Here is a 19,539-nt window from a genome sequence, read left to right as displayed (position 1 = left end):
TCAGATCGGTGACTGGCAGTTCAATCAGGATGGTGATACTAAAAAAATCCATTCAATCTAAATGCGCTGAGCAACTGACAAATTCTTAAGTGTTATGTAATCAGGTGCCAAATTCTAAATGTTGGTCTTCTAATGCTGACGTAAAATAAAAGACTGGTGGAATAAAGAAAATATCTTTTATTCAGTACAATATTGTCTCATTAAGTATTTTTTTCCAAATTTTTACTTAAAATAATTAAATCAATAAATTAAAAAAGCCTCTCTGAGGTTGAATCCAGCTTGGGCAAGTACACAAAGAATGGGGAGAGAAAAAAAGCAGCTACAAATCTTCATGCAAGCAACATTGTATGTGATGTTTGCATCCAGAAGATGGTACACAAGCAGCCATACCTGCCTAACACAGCCTGGTCCTGAACCACCCTCCATCTCACCATCAAAGGTTAATGTACACAAATTTAAGTCATATAAAGTATTGTAATTATCTGTCCAGAATTCAATGAAAATTTGGTTTCATTGTGTCACTTGATCTGCATATTATAGATCTTGGGCCAGATCCCTCCATTACAATTGAAGAGCTTACATCTTAAGTACTATTTTGGACCTTGTCTATATGCAGGATTTGTTCTGATTTCAATAACTGATGGTCAATAATACATGAAAATTCTTCCTGTAAGCAAGGAAAGCCATTATTTGCACTGGACTCTCGGTTTCCAGCAGAGGGGGAGCCATAAGAATTGCTGAAGTAGGGGCTAATCCCAATGTACAAAAGGCCTTAGAAGGGTAGCCTTGTAAATCATGAATGGAAGCTATATGTGACCTCGATGTTCTTGAAAGGGAGAAGAGAGGAAGAAAGGGAAAAATCTGTAGGTCTGATTCTCATTTGCAATAAGGGCAGATCTACACTTAAAACGCTGCAGCTGCGCTTCAGATACTTATGCCAACAGGAGGGCTTCTCCTGTCAGCATAGGCACTCCATCTCCCTGAGAGGCTATGTTGACAGGAAAAGCTCTCCTGTTGACACAGCACAGTATATAGTGGGGATTCGGTCAGTTTTACTGCATCGCTCGAGCTGTGGATTTTTTCCTAGCGTAGATCTAATTTCTTAGTGTAGAATGGAAAGCAAAAAGCACCACTCTGGCAGCAAAAAGGGCCTTTAATATGGGTGCAAATGTAATTTACATTTACTTTTGGAACCTTTATATAGCCGGAGCAGTGTTCGGGAGGTCTTAACATAAATGAGAATAAGGCCATTAATTTCTAGAGGTTAATCCAACTAATGGCTCGTGAGTGGGTGTTGGTTTTCAGTGATTCTGAAGCAGAAATAGATGCTATAGAATTAAGAAACAATCATGAGCAACATTTAAAATTTACCAATATTGCTTAAATACTTCACTCCCATTTTTCAGTATAAAGAACATATACATAAACATACAGAAAATAAAGGAAGTTCCTAGGTATTTCTGCATCCAACAGTGTTTTTTATGAGCATGTATCCACAGAATCTCTTAAAATCTACCATGAAACTGGCGTTGTACTGCCAAAGAATTTCAGGGGCACTGGTTAAGAAATGAAATATGAAGGTAAGTATGGTAGTCGGTATGTCTGTTTACAGAATATTCCATTGTACCTGACATGTCATGTCCTAATAAGTATGTGAGGTATCACTTTAGTAAGAATTAATTATATAAAGCAGTTTAGAGAACTTTGCTGCCCAGTGACATTTTAAATTTAAAGCCGCTAGTAAAAAACAACAAAAAGTGTAAAGTTCATGTGGTCATTCACAATAAAGAGAGAAAGTCCAGATACTATATTTCAAAGATTCAGATAATTCTGAAGGATTTTGTTTAAATGAATTTCTTATATATTAAACAGATGACAATCTCAAGAAAAGCATCTTCTGCAGTGAAATATTTTAGTTCCTTCATATAGAGACGTAATACACAATGTAACAACCATGAAAAACAATACAAAATGTCTTCAAATTTAACAAGTAGAAAAATATAACTAGTTTATATGGCAATTGTGAAACTAATACTGTACAGAAGTATTTATGGATTTTACAAATAAATTATAGCTTAAATGCCCTTTTTTAATATAATTTCTAAGCGTACACTGAAACTTAGGCTCTGAAGCTTATCAATAACTTAACACAAATTAGTGCCAGTCAAATGTTCTGCCAACAAGCTTAAAGAATTTCCTATTAGGTTCATGAAAATATTCATACAGTTTATCAAGTAAATGAGAATCTACATGAGGGTGTGCTCTTCCTTTTGACTCATGTAAACAACGTTCCCTACCACTATCCCTTAGGCAATAGAAGCCTTTAGTTTTATTGAAGTAAAAGTTTGAAGCATTTATTTGAGGTGACAGCCTTAGAAACCTCTCTACCTTCTCTATTTCTGGGAAAGGATCTTTGATTAGTTTATCCCCATCTACAATGTGAATGCGATCAAGAGGAAAATACTTCAACCAGTTTTGCATGTGAAAGAAATATAAGCTTCTGTTTACTGCCTTGTAGTCCACGTTGAGTTCACCATCTTTAATCAGGAATTCTTCAATTGATGGATACGGCTTGTGCTTTTGTACATGATTATAGAACACTTGGGTGTAATCAGATAGTACTCTCTCACTCGGGTCTCTCAAAATCAGGAGTAGTCTCATTGACTGGTTCATGTTATAAACTCTTTCAGGCACTTTGGATGAAGTGAAATAGGCTGGGGTTTTTTCCACTGTGATCTGATGGGGATAAGAGAATGGCATTTGATTCATATACCACTGCAATCCATTTCCATAATGATCCTCCCAGTCAAAGAAATGGACTTCACTTTCTGCTGCTGCAATATCTGGATGGAGACTCAACATCTCTAATAAGGCTCTTGTTCCACCTTTTCTTACTCCAATAATGATAGTTTGTGGTAGCTGCTGGCAAGATCCGTTAAAATGAATGTTTCCTTTGAAGTCATTTTTGAGAACTGTTTTCTTTAAAAGCTCTTTCTGAACAGATTGAGAAGTGGCCTCAGCCTTAGAAATTACAGCTGGTCTGGAAGGCACTATATGAGGTTGAACAATAAGCAGCAAAGCTCCTAGTAGAAGAGCTGCCATGGCAGAAGTTCTTAATCTGGTTTCACTCAACCAGGTAACGGGGCATGGATTGATTTCCACATAGAACAGTCTTGAAAAGTTGTGTTCCTTTTGCTGACTGAGCACGTATTTTTCAAGTAGAGCAGTCACTAGGGAGGAAAGAGAAACATGTTAATATGTACTCAGATATATCACTGCTAAAAGCTACATTGTTATGTTAAATATCATCTTGGTTTCTGCAACGTATCAAACTTTCTATTTCTCCCAAGGGTAGACTCCAACATCACAGGATGATATTAAACTTTCAAAGACAAGTAAATATAAGAACTGCATGAGAAAACGTCTTCCTGCCATTTGGAGACAGAAACATTATAAAGTTTTCTCTTTACTCTAATATCTAAGATGCCTTTAAAGTGGGATAATTTCTCATTTATGTACATGACTTCAATGGGTTTGACTGGTATAACATGAAAATTTAATATGATTAACTACAAGTGTGAGAAATACCTTGGAACCAAACCCAGGAAGATAAAGAATAGGCCTGGGCCGGAACATCCCTGCTCCAGTTTTTGGCCCTTTAAAGATGTGAATTCTGGGAATTGTAGTCCCTTGAGTGGTCAGGTGACTGTAGCCTGGCAGCAGAGCCTGCTGGGGGGAAGTCAGGCTATTTTAAAAAAAAAAGCTGCCTATAATAACAGGAGAGTTAGAGGGAGTATGGTATCTTACTATGGGGAAGCCTGAGAATGGACTGGGACAAGACCTGAGTGGGAAATCACTTGGGAAAAAGAGAAGTAGTGGGATTTAAGTGAAGTTGACATCCAGTGCACATAGGTCCCTGGGCTGGAGGCTGGAATAGAATGGGCTCCCTTATGGTGCTATCAACAGAAGGTGGCAATGATGGGGAAGAGGAAGATGTGCCCTGAGTTAAAAAACTAAGAGTTATGTATGGATTGTTTGAAGCTCTTCTATGCCCTAGAATGGGAGGCATTTGATTTTCCCTGAGGGCTAGATCATAAACACACTAACTCTTCTGACCAGGCAGAGGAGAAACTGAAGTACATCTGGAAAACAGAATCAGGGCTGCAACCTCATCCTAGAACGAGGTAAGATGACTATTACAAATGTATTATAGATTATAGCACACTATGCTTTTGATTTTTGGAGCTTATCGTCTTGTGATTGCGCATGTTACATTAACTCTGAATGTTTCTGCAAAATGTTGAACAAGTATTGGTGATGATAATTAGTCCCAGTTAAATGCTGGAACACACCTCATGGATATTACTGTCACTTCATGAGGTGATTAGCAAAGCCCACAGACACATTATGGTATATCAAGTTAATTTTCAGCAAGATGCACTGATTCTATAAGAAGATTTTAAATACTCCAGTTAAGAATTAATACTCTTAAGAATCAGGATGGGTTGTTTACAAGCTGTTATCAAGTTGCATTTTAATTTAAGAAAATATGATCCTATCTTTTGGTGCCCATTGTGATTCATTTTAGACACTGGTTGGCCTGTTCTGTCATGTCAGATTTAGTGTGAAAATGCCAGTTATGCCAGTTAATTATCTTTTGAGCTAGCCACAGGTGGTGTCTATACAAGGATGGTCTGCTGAAATTTCCCACCGTTCTAAACAGCAGTGGGCTAGTATAGACAAGGCTCCAGAGAGCTACCAGTGTTGTCTATCCCTAGTCAGAGTTTAAAGCCACAAGGAGAAAGCATCTGATTGCTGTGACTTGCTAGGGTAGCGAAATGCTAAGGTTAAGCATGGGACAGCCCAGACTGAACAGCCGAAAAAGCTGGAGCTCTGAGCTAAACGTCACCTGCCTGAAAGATTGGGGCTAGGCACTGGAAATGCCTCAAAGCCTGAAAAGACATTCCAGTGACGACTTCACAATAAGTCAATTCTCTGAAACAAGAACTAGAGATAGTTGCTGGTTAATAAAGGGCTTTTCAAAGTGCTTTCCTTGTATTTACAAAGGGCTTGACTGCACCCCAAATGGGGGAGGTTTGCTTTCTTCAGTTGTTGCTAATGGTTACCTGAGCTTTACATCTCCTCTTGGTGGCTTCAACAATGGTTACAATTAAGCTATACATACTGCTAGGAAGTTGCGGGAGGGGGTGCAGGGACCCAGAACTGGTATAGAAGCATGGAAACCGTCCCTCTTGCAGGTTGAGAGCAGAGTCATGACCTGTCCTATGGAGGAGGGGGAACCACAGTCTTTCTTGTGATGTATCACTCAAAAGTATGATATAGGGAAACTGTAAGCTTTCTTCCCTCTTTGCCCGATCATAGGTTTTATCAGGCAGCAATGTGGCTGTGTCCTTAATCTTTCTTTTATTCTCCTCCTCCCCCCCACACAGACACAGTTCTTGCCATACCTGTAACCCTCTTATTAACTCACAAAACTATATCAATAAATATAAACTAGCTAAGAAATAATACAAAAAATATGGCACCCACTGATGGGGGTATATCATAGGGATTCCGCTACAGATAGCATAATTCATTCAGGATGTCTAGCATGCAGTTAACTCCACGTTTAGTTGCAATGTGAGCAGACATTGCAGCAACAACCTGCTTAGGTGGGAGGCTGCTGGTCAGAATATTAAAACAACAAAATATCAAATCTTGATTGATTGAGGTAATTAAGGGAACAGCCACTTATTCCACGGTAGTATGTTTTAAGCGAGCAAGCTCCGTAAATAGTAAGCCTGAGTGTTCCTGTTGACCCCCTCAAACAGTAGCTCACCCTTTTTTCCTGCTGAACGCCTATTATTTTCCAGTAAGTTATGCTAACATTAAAGAGGCTGATTGAGCAAGCCCGTACTCATGTGTAGTCACATGAAAGTAAACTAGGTTACCAGTAAACCAATGGCTCTGTGCAATAATTATCACTTGAACTATTATTAGCAAACTTTAATGAAACAAACTGACTTTATTTTCTTATGAACTATGCCTACCCAGTAAAAGCTGTGTTATCCGGCACATTTTCAACCAGAAAGCTCTATTAACCAGCATTTTTGATATCTCCATATACAAATCTTCAGTCTAGTAACCGGGACTAGTATACTGCCCAGAAGGTTATGCAATTGCACATTCTATACTCTAATTTTATGCAAAAGAAGCAGAAGATACGTAAGCAAGCTGATATCAGGGATTTATTCAAAAAAGCAGCTTCCAGGGTGTCATAGGGTCATTACAGATTCAGACCAATCTCCTACACCTTCTACATCTACAATGATAATTGATGTTGATAATGATGACCCTGAGGCACTGCAAGATCCTGATGTGCCTTCTGAATCAAAGATTCAATTATGTTCAGTATAGTTTTAGTGTTAAGTATATTATTAGTGATCTAGGTGTACACCACGTGCTGCCACAGTGATATGTAGTTTCATAAGATAAAGTTTTCTATACAGTAGGTTATGGGTATACACCTAAGTGCTTCAAGAAACCAACCACCCTGCTGTGCAGTGCTACTACTGGATTGGTGAGTACCTGTATACTATTTTATACCTCATTCACTGTATTGTATTCTAAATTCTTGGAAAATTGGTATTCCATCAGTAAGTATAACTCTTAGTTAACTTAAATTTTTGAGTAACCAGCACCCCCCAATCCACACAACATATCGGATAACTGTAAATAGTGAATAAAAACAGAACCATCAACTGGCTGAAAGGATTGTTTCATGCCAGTCATGCCATTTTTTTTTTTACCTTTTACCTAGGAAGGGTATGTCATAGGAATGGTTTTGGGGGAATGGAGCATACAGCGAAGAGACCCTACGCTGCTACATTCTTGGAGTAACGTAATGTAGCATTAGGCCCATGCAGAATTAAATGTGCGGTATTATTCTGGCAAGCTGACCAGGTGGACCCTTGAGCCTCTGAGGAGCTCCAGTGATTTCTCTTGTCTCTTCTTTTCTTTACTTGAAACACTTGTTTCAGATATTAAACAGCTTTGTATCATGAGACCTCATAGGAATTTTCCCATAATGTCAATCCATCTGATTCTTGCATTGCTTTTTTTTAAAAACTATTTGTAGTATTTCTCCTCTTTGCACATGTTCAGTTAACAATGTCCTCAGCTGTGCAGTTCAAAATATATTCCTTTTTGATTACTGAATACACCTCTACCCCGATATAACGCGACCCGATATAAGGCGGGTTCACATACAACGCAGTAAAGCTCTGACATGCCGCTCTGAGCAGTGTGTTAAGGGTGCCGGGCCAGGCAGGGGCTGAGGGGTTCGATAAGGGGCAGAGGGTCTCGGGGGCAGTCAGGGGCTCCCCCCCTAGGGTCTGGGGGGCAGGAGCTGTGGGAGGGCACTTTTGGGTGGCCTGCAGTCCCAGAGTGGCCCGGGGGATTAGCGGGGGGGTCAGAAGCAGCCCGCTCTGCTTCCCTCATCCCGGCCCCAGCTGCGTTGCTCAGGGAAGGGGGCTTGGGGTAAAGGATCCCCTCTCCTCCCCTCCCCCCCCGCATTCACCAGCAGCGGCGGAAGCAGAGCAGCCCGGCCCCAGCCCGCTCCATTCTGCCAGCTCCCAGCCGCAGCGCTCCGCTTTCCGCCGCAGGTGAGTACAGGGGGCGTCCTTTCCCCAAGCTCCCTGCACTCACCTGTGGTGTGAAGCGGAGCACCGTGGCTGGGAGGTGGCAGAGTGGAGTGGACTAGGGCCGCGTCGCTCCGCTTCCCACTGCCAGTGAGTGCGGAGGGCGTCCTTTCCCCAACCTCCCCGCACTGACAGGCGGCGGGAAGCGGAGCAGCCCAGCCCAGCCCCAGCCAGCTCCACTCCGCCAGCTCCCAGCCATGGCGTTCCACTTCCCACCGCAGGTGAGTGCAGGACCTTTCCCCAGCCGCTCCCCAGCGACACGGCTGGGGCCAGGGCAAGGAAAGCGGAGCGGGCTGGGGCCGCGTCGCTCCACTTCCCTCCGCAGGGGCATCCTTTCCCCAACCTCCCCGCACTCACTGGCAGCGGGAAGCGGAGCACCACAGCTGGGAGCTGGCAGAGTGGAGCGGGCTGGGGCTGGGCTGCTCCGCTTCCTGCCGCTGCCGGTGAGTGCCTGTCAGGGGGCGGGGGTGGATAGGCTTTGCAGCAGTTAGGGGACAGGGGTTTGGGTAGAGGGTGGGTCCTGGGGGTGATTAGGGACGGGGGTCTCTGGAGGGGGAGGTCAGGGAACGAGGGGGGGGGCAAAGCAAGTTTGATATAGGTGAGACCATGTTATAACGTGGTGAGATTTTTTTGTCTCCCAAGGACCGCGTTATATCAGGGTAGAGGTGTAATTTGTGTTTCTGTTTTTTAAATGCACTCAGTATGCTAATACTTTGTTATGATTTGACCGTTATTGGGTCACTTATTTTTGTTGTGCTGCAGTAACACCACAATATTAGGTGACGGTTCATGCTGTCATATGGGTGTAATTCGTAAAGTGTAAAAAAAAAAGGCTGAAAATTGCTGAGAATTTAAAAATTGGACAGTAACAAACCAGGAATCCCAGTGATGATTGAACCTGCTGATATTCTAAACAAAAAGAGCTCTCAGCCATTCTTGTAACTGTTTCCATCACTTCACACTAGCTCTACAGACATTCCAAGCTTCAGTGTCAATCTTGGAATCTTATATCAATGATGGACAGTAGCACTTGTTTTGTTAAATTTATATGGAATATTATGCACCTTTGTTGTATGAGCAAAGTGATATCCATGAAAAAAAACTGTATATACATTGGTTTGTTACTTCAGCTTTCTTCTCATATGCCCTCCTCAGGTGGATATCAGCCAAATTACTAATGTGTATATTAGGATTGCAGCAGTTTATATAAAAATAAGGATGTTAACATACACTATATAGCTTTGCAATTTGCAAACCTGAGAAATGTTTTGGCAAGAATAAGCTCTTGAAGGTAAGCTTAACAGCTACTCTGCCAAATTACTTTCCTGCTTCAAGAATTTCTTTCACGTTTCCACAAGTCATTTAGAGCACACATGACTTCACAGAATGACTATGCATTCCAGATTAATACAAAAATTTAACTGACAGTATCATTAGTATTGTATCTGCTCCATGTAAATGAGTGAGTTGGTGCGAGAAATACAGTTACTGTTAAATGGTGCTCTGAGGATTATACCTAGACGTTTTAAATTTTGAATTGCTTTTTCTTAATCTCTTCTGCAATTTTCTCAGATTAATTAGCAAAACAGTGGTCACATTATTTATTCAATAAGATTCATTGTGGAACAATCAAATCAGTCTTCACAGTTATCATTAACTTTGAAAAAGATTTTAGCTCAGAAATAAATGGACAACTTTTTTTCATTGTAAATGTAACTAGGAAAGAAGTGAGAGCTGTCATAATCACTGAATTGCAGAGGGTTTTTTTTAAAGCACATCTGTCTCTATCTATGGTACTTATATGGTCTCATTACCAGAGTATCTGAGTGCTTCACAATCTTTAATAACTCAAGGGGCATTTTAACTAGACCTGATTTGAACTAACTTCATTTTAATGTAGATATTAAATACTGTTTAAGACAAAATTTTGGTCAGTATCACTCACTTCACTTCTCATGTGGGAAAATGAGAAACTGAGAAGATATAGGCTGGGACTTGGAAAGAAGCCTAAGAAATTTAGGTGTCCAGCTCAATTTAAATTCAACGAGTCAGCAGTTTAACTCTTGAAAATCCTACCATGGTGACTTGTAAGTCAGTAGCAGAGCTTGAAACAGAAGTCAGGTCTCCTGATTCCCAGTTCTATGCAATTCTTTTAATAAAACAAAACAGAACACCCCAACGATTCAGTATCTGTACTTAGAACCATGCCCCCTTAAACAAGAACATAGAAGACCATTCTTAAACTAGGCACATACACAATTCTAAATATTATAAGATTTTAATAATTATGTGAATCCAAAAATGCTTCTCAGACCCCACCAATAGAAACTGCAAGAGAAAGTTGCACCATTGTTGCACCATAGTAGTCTTATACAGATGACATAATTTGTAGTAGTGCAGAAATTATGAACTCCCTGTGGTTCTGTCTATACTAGGCTTTTTCCCCTGACATATCCTGCTTCTGCATCTATGCCAGCGGCAGCCTTTCTGTAGGCCAGCCTCTGATATTTAAACAACAGTTTATCCCAACGCTGCTCTGAACAGGTCTAGATGATACTGTGGCTAAAAGGCCAACAGCTGCCAGAACATTGCCTGTGCTAGGTGGTTGGAAGGAAACAAAGGAAAAAAAGACTAGTGCAGACAAGGTATCTGGGCCTTACCCCTCAGGGTGCTCAGTATCTTCAGTTCCCCAGCCTGAGATGTTCTGAGCACCATATAAGATCAGTCTCTTAATTACATCTGCCCTTTATTAAACTTGTACAACCTAGGTCCCAGATGGTCTTCTCTTGTATGAAAAGACAAAGGAGTGGGGCAAGACATTTTTGTGAGGAAATCTCCATGAAGAGCTCCATTGGAGCCACCTGACCAACTATGGCTGCTGCAAAGATGCTGATAGGAAGGGGGAACTGCTATATTAACTCCTTCACATATCTTTCATGTGGCCAGAGAGATGAATGTGGCCAGAGAGATGAATTCCTTCTGTGACTCACCTGCCTCTCCCAACACACACAGCTCTAGGTCCTGCAGTGAAGAATATATGATGCTGCAAAGGCATCTGAGTCTCCTATTCTCCCCCACATTCTTACTTGTAGGGATAGTTGCACCTGAGGGACCTCTCAGTGCAGCCAACTAAAGGGGCACAATCTGGTGCAAGAGATGGGCCTGAATGAAAATGCCAGATTTGAATGCTTCTTCTAGAGGTTAGGCTCATCTCTAATGCAAATTCCTTACCTCTAGAAGGAGACCAGAGCTGGCACCCCCCAGGAGAGTCTCAGGCTTTCCAAAGCAGCTGGATATTTGCACACAGTAAGCTGACCAGAACTTAGACTTCAATGCACCCTGGATGCCAGACTTCTTGTAATGAATTGTGATCTTGAACTCTACTGTGGAGTATATCACCTGGCATTGTCATTTAAAAAGGTTTGAAACTATCCAGGCTGCACAATCCTTAAATGTAATAGACTGGCTTATTTGTACTGAGACTATGTCCAGCTGAATCAATGTAAACTTTGCAGTACTAGTTCTCTGGAACACAAGCAATTTTTTTAAACCCATTAAAAGTAGTCTTTACAAACAGATTGTGTAAGATAGTTCTGGTTAAAAATGAGCTAGACTTGTCTGAGTATTTTTGAAGAATTTCAAGGATAAGTTCTCTACAGTATGAACACATCTCTTCTACAAAGAAAATGAATGTCTGACTTTTTATGTTCTCTCTATTTTGTTTGTTATATGCTGGATTCAAAACACTTTAGCTAGCATTTTGGGACTAGTTATAAGAAAACTCCCCAATATATCTGCAGGACTTCTAGCAGAAACTGCCTTGAGTACTGAAATGGGAGCTCTTAAAGTGCAAAGAATCAAATATTTTAAGTTGGCTAATAGCTGTCTTATAAAAAATTTTTGTTTCTTCATAGGAAACACTTTTTCTGTAATAGTTCCCACTACAGGAAAACTTTTTCCATGCCCTCCTCAGGAAGAGATTCATCCCACGCCTTCTCTCTTTGCTGGTTCTAAATGCATAAGAATATTTTCTCTGTTTTTCAAGTAAAAAATTCAATGTAATATAGCTTTTAAGTAATACATGGTAATAAAACATTCAAATTCTAGTTTTCTACTGTAATTATCAGGAAGTGTCTGTGTTTGCAATAAATTGTACAAAAATGAGTATATTAAAAGAAACAGTACTGTACACTGCTTGAGCTACTGAGAAATCTCCGGGGCATAAACTATTGATTACCTCTCGTAATACAAGACAAATGCCCATCTGTGTCTCAGTAGGAGAGGGAAAAACTTGGAGCAAAATAAATTCTCTTAATCCTCTACTATATTGGGTACTTGCCAAAATCTATGATTTTTTTGAAAACTACTGCACCACTAATGGCACTACTTTTGTATTCGAACAAAAGAGTCTCTAACTCCTATAGCTAATGTGATACAATGGGAAATCTAGTCTAGTTTTCAGTATGGTTGGAATGGAATAAAGTTGATCAGGAAAATGCCTTTTGTCAGAAAGCCTTGAGAGTTATGAGCTTAATTTAAATATATATTTGACTTCACAATTACAGAAATCTCTAAACATTAATGTATGTAAATTTGCATGTTAAGGAATCCTGACTTGGTGTTTGGCTGAAGTTTTACTATATTTCTACACTCACAATGCTAAATACAATTTGTACAAATTAGTTTGATCATGATGAACATCAGTCTATACTTTTCTAAAGAATGGTTTAGTTTCAGTGTGAGCAATGAAGTAGGAGAAGTTAAAATAGATTAGTGATATATAACATCCTTTTGTAGATTTCCTTCCCCCTTCTTCCCTTTAAGGCCAGAAGAGATCAGTCTGATCTTTCATGCAAAGGAATAAGCCAAATCTTTACAGTGGTAAAGAGATAGCAAACACTTCATGTGGCTTGAAGGAAAATAGGACACTGGAGATGGAGCTTTTTTACATTATGTGCTAAGATTAAATATCCCACACATCCCAAAATAATCTATATTGTGTCTCAAGCCAAGATTTAATTTTTTTCCTAAAGAAGAAGAGTTACTCCATTGCATCATCTAGCCTTCAAAAACACACAAACGTCTATCTTAGAGTGTACAAGACAACATTATTTTTCCCCTTAAGTAAAATAGTTGGTTTTCTAATGCAGAAACAAAAAAGAGGAGAAAAACACAAAACTGGCTCACAAATGTCAGAGCTTTAATTGTCCATTACTTGCTATTGCATCAGAAACAACTGCAAGACAGTTACAAGCCTTCCCTGTTCCAAAATCCCACCCTCATTTTGTATTTTGAAATAAACTTTAAATAAAACTATCCTTTTTTGCATTCCCTCCCATCATGTATTTTCTCATCTTGATTTGTAATTGCAGGCCCTCTTTCTACTAATAGTCTATTATATAGAAAAATCCAACCTTCTTTCAATTCATCTTCCAAGCTGACTTCTACTCCTTCATGCCTGGCCCTGTGGTAACTAAGGGCTTTGCTTCAAGATCAGAACAGAATGATCTGCCATACTTGGCTAAACCAGTCAGTACACTAGGCACTGGCTTCTGGAAGGAACAATCCTGCATTGGCTCTTGAAAGAAGACAAGATGAGCCAGCAGGTATCTTCCATCTCTCACTCTCTGGAAGTATGACTAATGTAGGGGGATAAGAGTGCAGCCAATGAGATGCCCTCTTTGTATAGATAGTTGGGTAAACTATAAGGAGCTTTTTTCCAGTATCTGAATCATGGCAACTTTAGAGACAAATATTGCTATGTTAAGTTGGTGCAAATCCACTGCAGTCAATGGAATTACTCCAAATTTACATTTGTGTAACACACCGTTGTTTGGCACTGACCTACCTGAAAAGAAAAATTAATTCTACAGATGTAGGCATATTAAAAAGGGTTAATGTCAAAAGAACAGATACAACAGTGTTCTAAATACAGGGGGTGCAAAATTGAATCTGAAGTCAGGAATACTAACTGCATTTACCCAAAATGCTGTATAATTTCAAGGGAAGTAGAACACATTCTTGTTTTAAAAGTTTAAGAAAAGCAGGAATAAGATCTATTCAAGAAAAGTAGATCTTATTCCACTAAGCTTAGGAGCTCCTAACGCTGGTAAAAGCACTAGCGCAATTTATTTATATGCACTGCATTAAACATTACCCCCAAATGGCACATTTCCTTTCCATTAGGCTACGCTGTGAAATAACTGGGGAGCATACACTGCAAGCGATCTCACTGGATTTGTGCAATGAACTGAGCAATTTCTGCTGTCCTTACGTAGGAATAATGAGGAGCACAGCTGGATTCCTGCTGACCACTGCAGCGATCTCAAATGCTTCAAAGCTGGTATATACAAAGTCTGGGAGGATTAAATTAATAGGACTTCATAGTTCTCTTTCCCTGTGTTTCCTAAAAAGAAACAGGCACAAGGTTTGGATAAAGATAACCTCAAACTATTCCACTACAGGGAGAGCAGGAAGAGAGTGAGAGTGTGAGTGTGAGTGTGTGTGTGTGTGTTAAAAAAAAAAAAGAGAGAGAGAGAGAGATCAGATTGGTTATATTTCTCAGCTAAGTGTCTACTACTGTTTCTAATGGATGGAAGACAGGACACAAAGATCTGCCAAGTTGCACCCTGCTCAGGAGTGGATTTCTTGTCTGGGTGAGTGGTAAGGGGTGTGTGCAGCACACCTTTAGAGAAGGCTTATAAAAGCATCTTCCTCTGAGTGATTGTTCTGCGCAGTATCTCTCCCTAAGACCTTTATAGTCCCTCAATTTTGAAGTTGCATCCAGACATTTTGTGGCAGCTTAATTCTGTCCCCTATATACTAGAAGGCAACAATTCACTTCCTTCCCAAAAAGCCAAGGCCAGATTTAATAATAATAAGCTCCCCCTTCAATCCCCCCCAAACTCTCATCCAATCCTGGGCGATCAGATCTGTAGCTTGCTCTGTACTACGTGGATCCATTTCGGTTATATGACGCTCAGCAGGTGAGTCGATGCGAGGAGGAACAGGAAACTATTCTGCTGCTCACTACAACGCTGCGCTCAGTTATTCTGCTTTCTCCACCCGTGTAGCTCCCCGGCGCCCGATGGCGAGGGTCCGGCTTTGCACCCCGGTGTCACTAAGCTGGCCACAAGGGAAAACACCTGCCGCCTTCCCACAGACAGCCCCGGCCAAAACCTAGCGTGACTTGCAAACCCCAGCCGGCCAAGCGCTTCCTCCTTTCTTCCCCGTTCCCCGCTGACATGCGAGTGGCTGGGAAAGAGGACGGGCGCAGCGTGGCCAGCTGGGGTGGGAGAGCCTGGAGCCTCCTGAAGGGACCCGCATGGCCGGAGGAGACCCAGGTAAAAACCAGCCGCCGCTCCGGTGCTCACCCCCTCCCCTGCCCAGCGCAGGGCATACCTGGATCCAGCCTCCGTGCAGGGCCGGGCTCGCCCCCAGGGCGTCCTGCGTGGCGGGGGAGCTGCGCTCAGCGAACCTGCTGGTGCCAGGTGCGGGGCTGAAGTCCCGCCGCTCAGACACCTACCAAAGGGCGAGTCCCCGCCCTGTGCCCGGTCCCGGCCGCCCCCCGGGAGCGCTGCAGAGCCTGATCGCACTCGCTCACCTGGGCAAAGTCTGCCTGAGTCAGAGCCGACACCGGACCCCTGCCGGGCAGTGCGCTGCCCCTGCGCCTCAACCCCGCCCACGTTACCCCAAAACCTCCGCGCTAAGGCGCCTCGCCGCGCACTCCTCAACCGTCACCCCCTCTCCCCGCACCCCCGTTTCCAACTCAACCACGAACCTCTAGAGCATCCTTCATGCCCTGCCCCACACCGTCAGCCTACCGCACCCCAGCTTCAACTCACCACCCAGACTTCATCCCCTACGCACCCATGTGCCCCACCCCGCCCCCTCCAGCGACCCCCCAACTTCACTCCCCAGCTACGGCCCCAAATAGCAATTCCCATTATAGCCACCGACGTGCTCCTAAACCTCCTCCTGCAAGCGAGCCCCCCAACCTCACTCCCCGTGTACCGCCCCAAACCAACCCCAATACACCGCGTGTGCCCCCCAACCTCACTCCCCGTGTACTGCCCCAAACCAACCCCAATTCACCCTGCGTGTTCCCCAACCTCACTCCCCGTGTACCGCCCCAAACCAACCCCAATTCACCCCGCGTGTTCCCCAGCCTCACTCCCCGTGTACTGCCCCAAACCAACCCCAATTCACCCTGCGTGTTCCCCAGCCTCACTCCCCGTGTACTGCCCCAAACCAACCCCAATTCACCCTGCGTGTTCCCCAGCCTCACTCCCCGTGTACCGCCCCAAACCAACCCCAATACACCCCGCCTGCCCCCCAACCTCATCCCCGTGTACCGCCCCAAACCAACCCCAATACACCCCGCCTGCCCCCCAACCTCACTCCCGCCTGCTACCCCAAACCCCAATACACCGGGCCTGTCCCCAAATTTCACTCCCGCCTGCTACCCCAAACCCCAATACACCCCGCCTGCCCCCCCAACCTCATCCCCGTGTACCGCCCCAAACCAACCCCAATACACCCTGCGTGCCCCCAACCTCACTCCCACCTGCCATCCCAAACAAACCCCAATACATCCCGCGTGTCCTCCATCCTCACTCCCACCTGCCACCCCAAACCAACCCAATACACCCCGCCTGCCCCCCAACCTCACTCCCCGTGCACCACCCAAGCAACAAGCCCCGATCCGCCCCGCAGAGGAGCCCCTCGCTCACCCGCCTGTCGCCGAGCCGTCGTCCGGGCTCCTGCAGCTGGGACCGCCCCGCTGTGCCATGAACAGAGACGCCGGGGTAGGGAGCAGCTGCGCGGGCAGGAGGCGCCCGGCTGGCCGCGGAGCGGAGCGAGGGACTCGGCGCGCTGGCTGCCGCCGCTGCAGCCCCAGCGTGACAGGCAGAGCTGGCGAGAGGCTGCGCCGATCCCCGCGGAGGAGGGAAGCCTAGGAGCGAGCGCCCGCTGCTGCCAGCCTCGCTCAGGTGCAAACCTAGGACTCGGCACCGCCTCTGCCCGGCCCCCGCCGCCGCCTCCGGGCGCCAAGTCCGAGCCCTGCGGGAAGGGGAGGCGGGGCCGGTCTCTGCGGCTCAGCACAGTGGGAGGGGACGGGGAGCCCCTACCGGCCGCCCTGCCCTGCCCTGCCCTGCCCTGTGCAGACGGCAAAGCCACCGGGAGGGGCGGAGCTCGGGGCGACCTCCGCTCTGGGGCGTGACACCTGGACAGCTGCACGCTCCTCCCCATGCCCCGGCACGGGACTCGGGGGCTGGCGCTAACTCGGTTTCACCCCACGCCTGTTCGGCGCCAGAAAGCTGCGGGGCGCTCGCTGGGGCCTGATCCAACCGCCGGGCAAGCTGGTTGAAAGACTGGTACTGATTTAACTGAGAACTGGATCGGGCCCTGGGAGGAGTGAGGTGTAAAGTCTCCGGGAACAGGGCCGCGGCCCTAGCAGTAGAAACTCAATCTGCAGCTCCAGGTGATCTGCCCCCTCTCTTGACCTATTTTACAGAGAGCCCAACCATGAAATTGGAGTCCGGATCCGGTTAAGTCTCAGATCCCCGCCCCTCAAAATCCCCCAAACCACCTTTCCGGAGTGGACTCCTGCAACTGCCGTAAGCCCTGATCCTGGAAACACCTGGGCATTGCAACTACTGAGCTGTAAAATTACTCCCCAAAGCGTGTGCAGGGTTGGGGTTCCGAGCTTGTAAAACTGCTTGCAGCAGGGGCTCTCTCTTCCTATGGGTTTGCACAGTGACTACTAGCACAATGGGGCCTCTGTTGTGATCGGGATCTATAATAGTAATAATAGGTATCAGTGCAATGTAAATAATAATTAGTATAATAACATCACTTTTGTTAATAAAAGTTTTTCACTTATGCTGCAAAGATGAAAAATACAGGTAGCTGAGGCGTGTATAAATGTGATGAGTAAAAAAACTAATGGGAAGAAATAATCTCAATATATACTTTAAAGTAGAACAATTGAAATAACACAAAGACTCTTCCTACCCTGTCTAAAATAATTTTACATGAGGGAAGCTAATGAGTGAGACTTGGCAAATCAGCGTATAGTGTTACCTTTTAACAACCCTTTCGGCATTACTTGTTTCATTTCATGTTTGTTTGCTTGATTTTACAGCATGATGTACTAAAAAGAGACGGGGAAGGAGGCTGTACGGGGATTCATTTTAAGAAGTTCTGTCAATGTTTATCAAAAGTGATCTGCATTTGCCAAAAGTGATACATGGTTCTTCAAGGCAAAATGTGTTAGAAATAGCACAAACATAGGACATCCTCCTCCTCCCACTGAAATAATGGTCAGACTTTCACTGATTTCAAAAGGAGAAAAGCAGACCCATGCAACCCAAAAATAATTTGGAGTCAGTCAGTTGGGGGTCAATGAGCAGAGCATTACTGCAGTCTATGGAGCTATGCTAATTTACACCAGTGTCCAAACTGGTCCAAAATATGAAAGCAGGAGTTTGCTATGAAGAGCAAGATTGGGGAAGTCTGTATTTGCACTGTTTCTACTAATATATTTTGCCTGGAAAGATAATTTATTAATCACTAGTTACAATAATCGATTTATCAGGAGGAACTTCCCAAGCTATGTTACAGGGGACCAAATAACAGCTCTATAGTGAAGGGTTTTAAAATTCCAGCATAAACCTTTATTTTCATGGTTTTTCACTTCCACATAGGCATCTTTGTTCCCAAAACCAAGCTTATCAGTCATGCTTTACTTTTACAGATGAGATGAAAAAATCAAAACATTCTGGTACAGTATTTTGTTTTGAAAATTAGCTGCTTTACATTGCCAGTAACTTGTTCTGAAAACAAATGTTAATAAGGCATTTTCCTATGCTGATTTAGAACTTGATTCTGCAACCCCTTACACAAGTGTGCAGTCCCATCCATGTCTGTGGGGCTATTTAGATAAATATTTCAGGACTCAGTCCACAGTAAAAATATACAGACACTGAGGCATTTTAAATCTACTTCTTCCATGCAAGCTCCACCTACTGCTGCTGTTGTTTTCTGTGTGGAGGTTGGGAGATGACGCCATTGGGCTGAGTATCCAAGAGTGGTCCCTCTAAAGAAGAAGAGATTCTGGAAGTCGCTAATTTACCCCCTACACCTCTAACTAGAGATGGTTTGGATAGTCACAGGGGATGAGCTAATTTCAATTAGGTAAACTGTGCTGCCAGTACTGGAGGGTGGGGGGCAGAGTGTTGTGAGCATTAGGCAGGTTTGTGAGGCCTTCAGCCTTGGACCTTTGGTCTGTGTGTGAATTTCAGGTCATACTCACTGCCTGCTCCAGCAAACAGCTAGGTGCACTGAAACAGAGATGACATCTAGGAATATCCAATGGTGCATATATGCAAGGACCCATGATCTATGCAGAGCTGCCAGGTCGCTGGAATCTTCATGCTTTTACCCAGCAGCTGCTGTAACTAGCTTGCATTCCACTACCAATGACCTGCTGTAGACACAGATCATGGGACATCTCACTCAAGGGGTCTGACATAGGCAACAGCCTCATAGCTCCTGATTGGCTCTCTGCTCTATATAAACCCAAGGGTCATTCCAGGAAAAATTCAGGCAACAATGTGGGTCTCCTGTAGCTGCTATGACCATGCCAGCTCTTGGCTTTGACCTCAGCTTGATTTGTGTCTTCACCTCCTGCCTCAGACCCTGAAAACTGACTCAGAGTCTGACCTTTGGTTTTGATGCTGTTCTGGAACCCAAGTATGAACTCCTCCTAGGGTTGCCTGGTGTATGATTTTCGACTGGAATGCCTGGTCAAAAAGGGACCCCGTTGGCTCCTGTGACA

The 19,539-nt window shown here is 43.9% G+C and overlaps 1 protein-coding gene and 1 long non-coding RNA gene across 3 annotated transcripts; one reads left to right on the top strand and one right to left on the bottom strand.

Annotated features, from left to right (window-relative positions):
- Positions 1-186: 186 nt before the first annotated feature.
- Positions 187-16,685, bottom strand: HS3ST1 (heparan sulfate-glucosamine 3-sulfotransferase 1). 2 transcript variants are annotated; one of them, XM_045017282.1, is made up of 2 exons: positions 16,433-16,685; positions 187-3,230 (listed from the first exon to the last, which is right to left on the bottom strand). In XM_045017282.1, exon 2 carries the CDS (start codon positions 3,100-3,102, stop codon positions 2,155-2,157), a length of 948 nt encoding a protein of 315 aa, XP_044873217.1. In that variant the 5' UTR covers positions 3,103-3,230; positions 16,433-16,685; the 3' UTR covers positions 187-2,154. The 2 variants fall into 2 exon arrangements, with proteins under 2 accessions (XP_044873217.1, XP_044873218.1); XM_045017283.1 differs by lacking the exon at positions 16,433-16,685 and adding an exon at positions 15,102-15,253.
- Positions 3,028-6,581, top strand: LOC123370630. Its single transcript, XR_006579487.1, has 3 exons — positions 3,028-3,136; positions 4,120-4,184; positions 6,510-6,581. It is a non-coding gene; the product is annotated as an uncharacterized LOC123370630 (long non-coding RNA).
- Positions 16,686-19,539: the final 2,854 nt, after the last annotated feature.

This window comes from Mauremys mutica, chromosome 5 (assembly GCF_020497125.1).
Source record: "Mauremys mutica isolate MM-2020 ecotype Southern chromosome 5, ASM2049712v1, whole genome shotgun sequence".
In the NCBI taxonomy this organism is placed as follows: Eukaryota; Metazoa; Chordata; order Testudines; family Geoemydidae; genus Mauremys; species Mauremys mutica.
This window is presented reverse-complemented; position numbering and strand designations above follow the sequence as displayed.

Coding starts and splice junctions, on each gene's coding strand:
- HS3ST1 (XM_045017282.1), bottom strand. CDS start 3,102: ATGGCAGCTCTTCTACTAGGAGCTTTGCTGCTTATTGTTCAACCTCAT.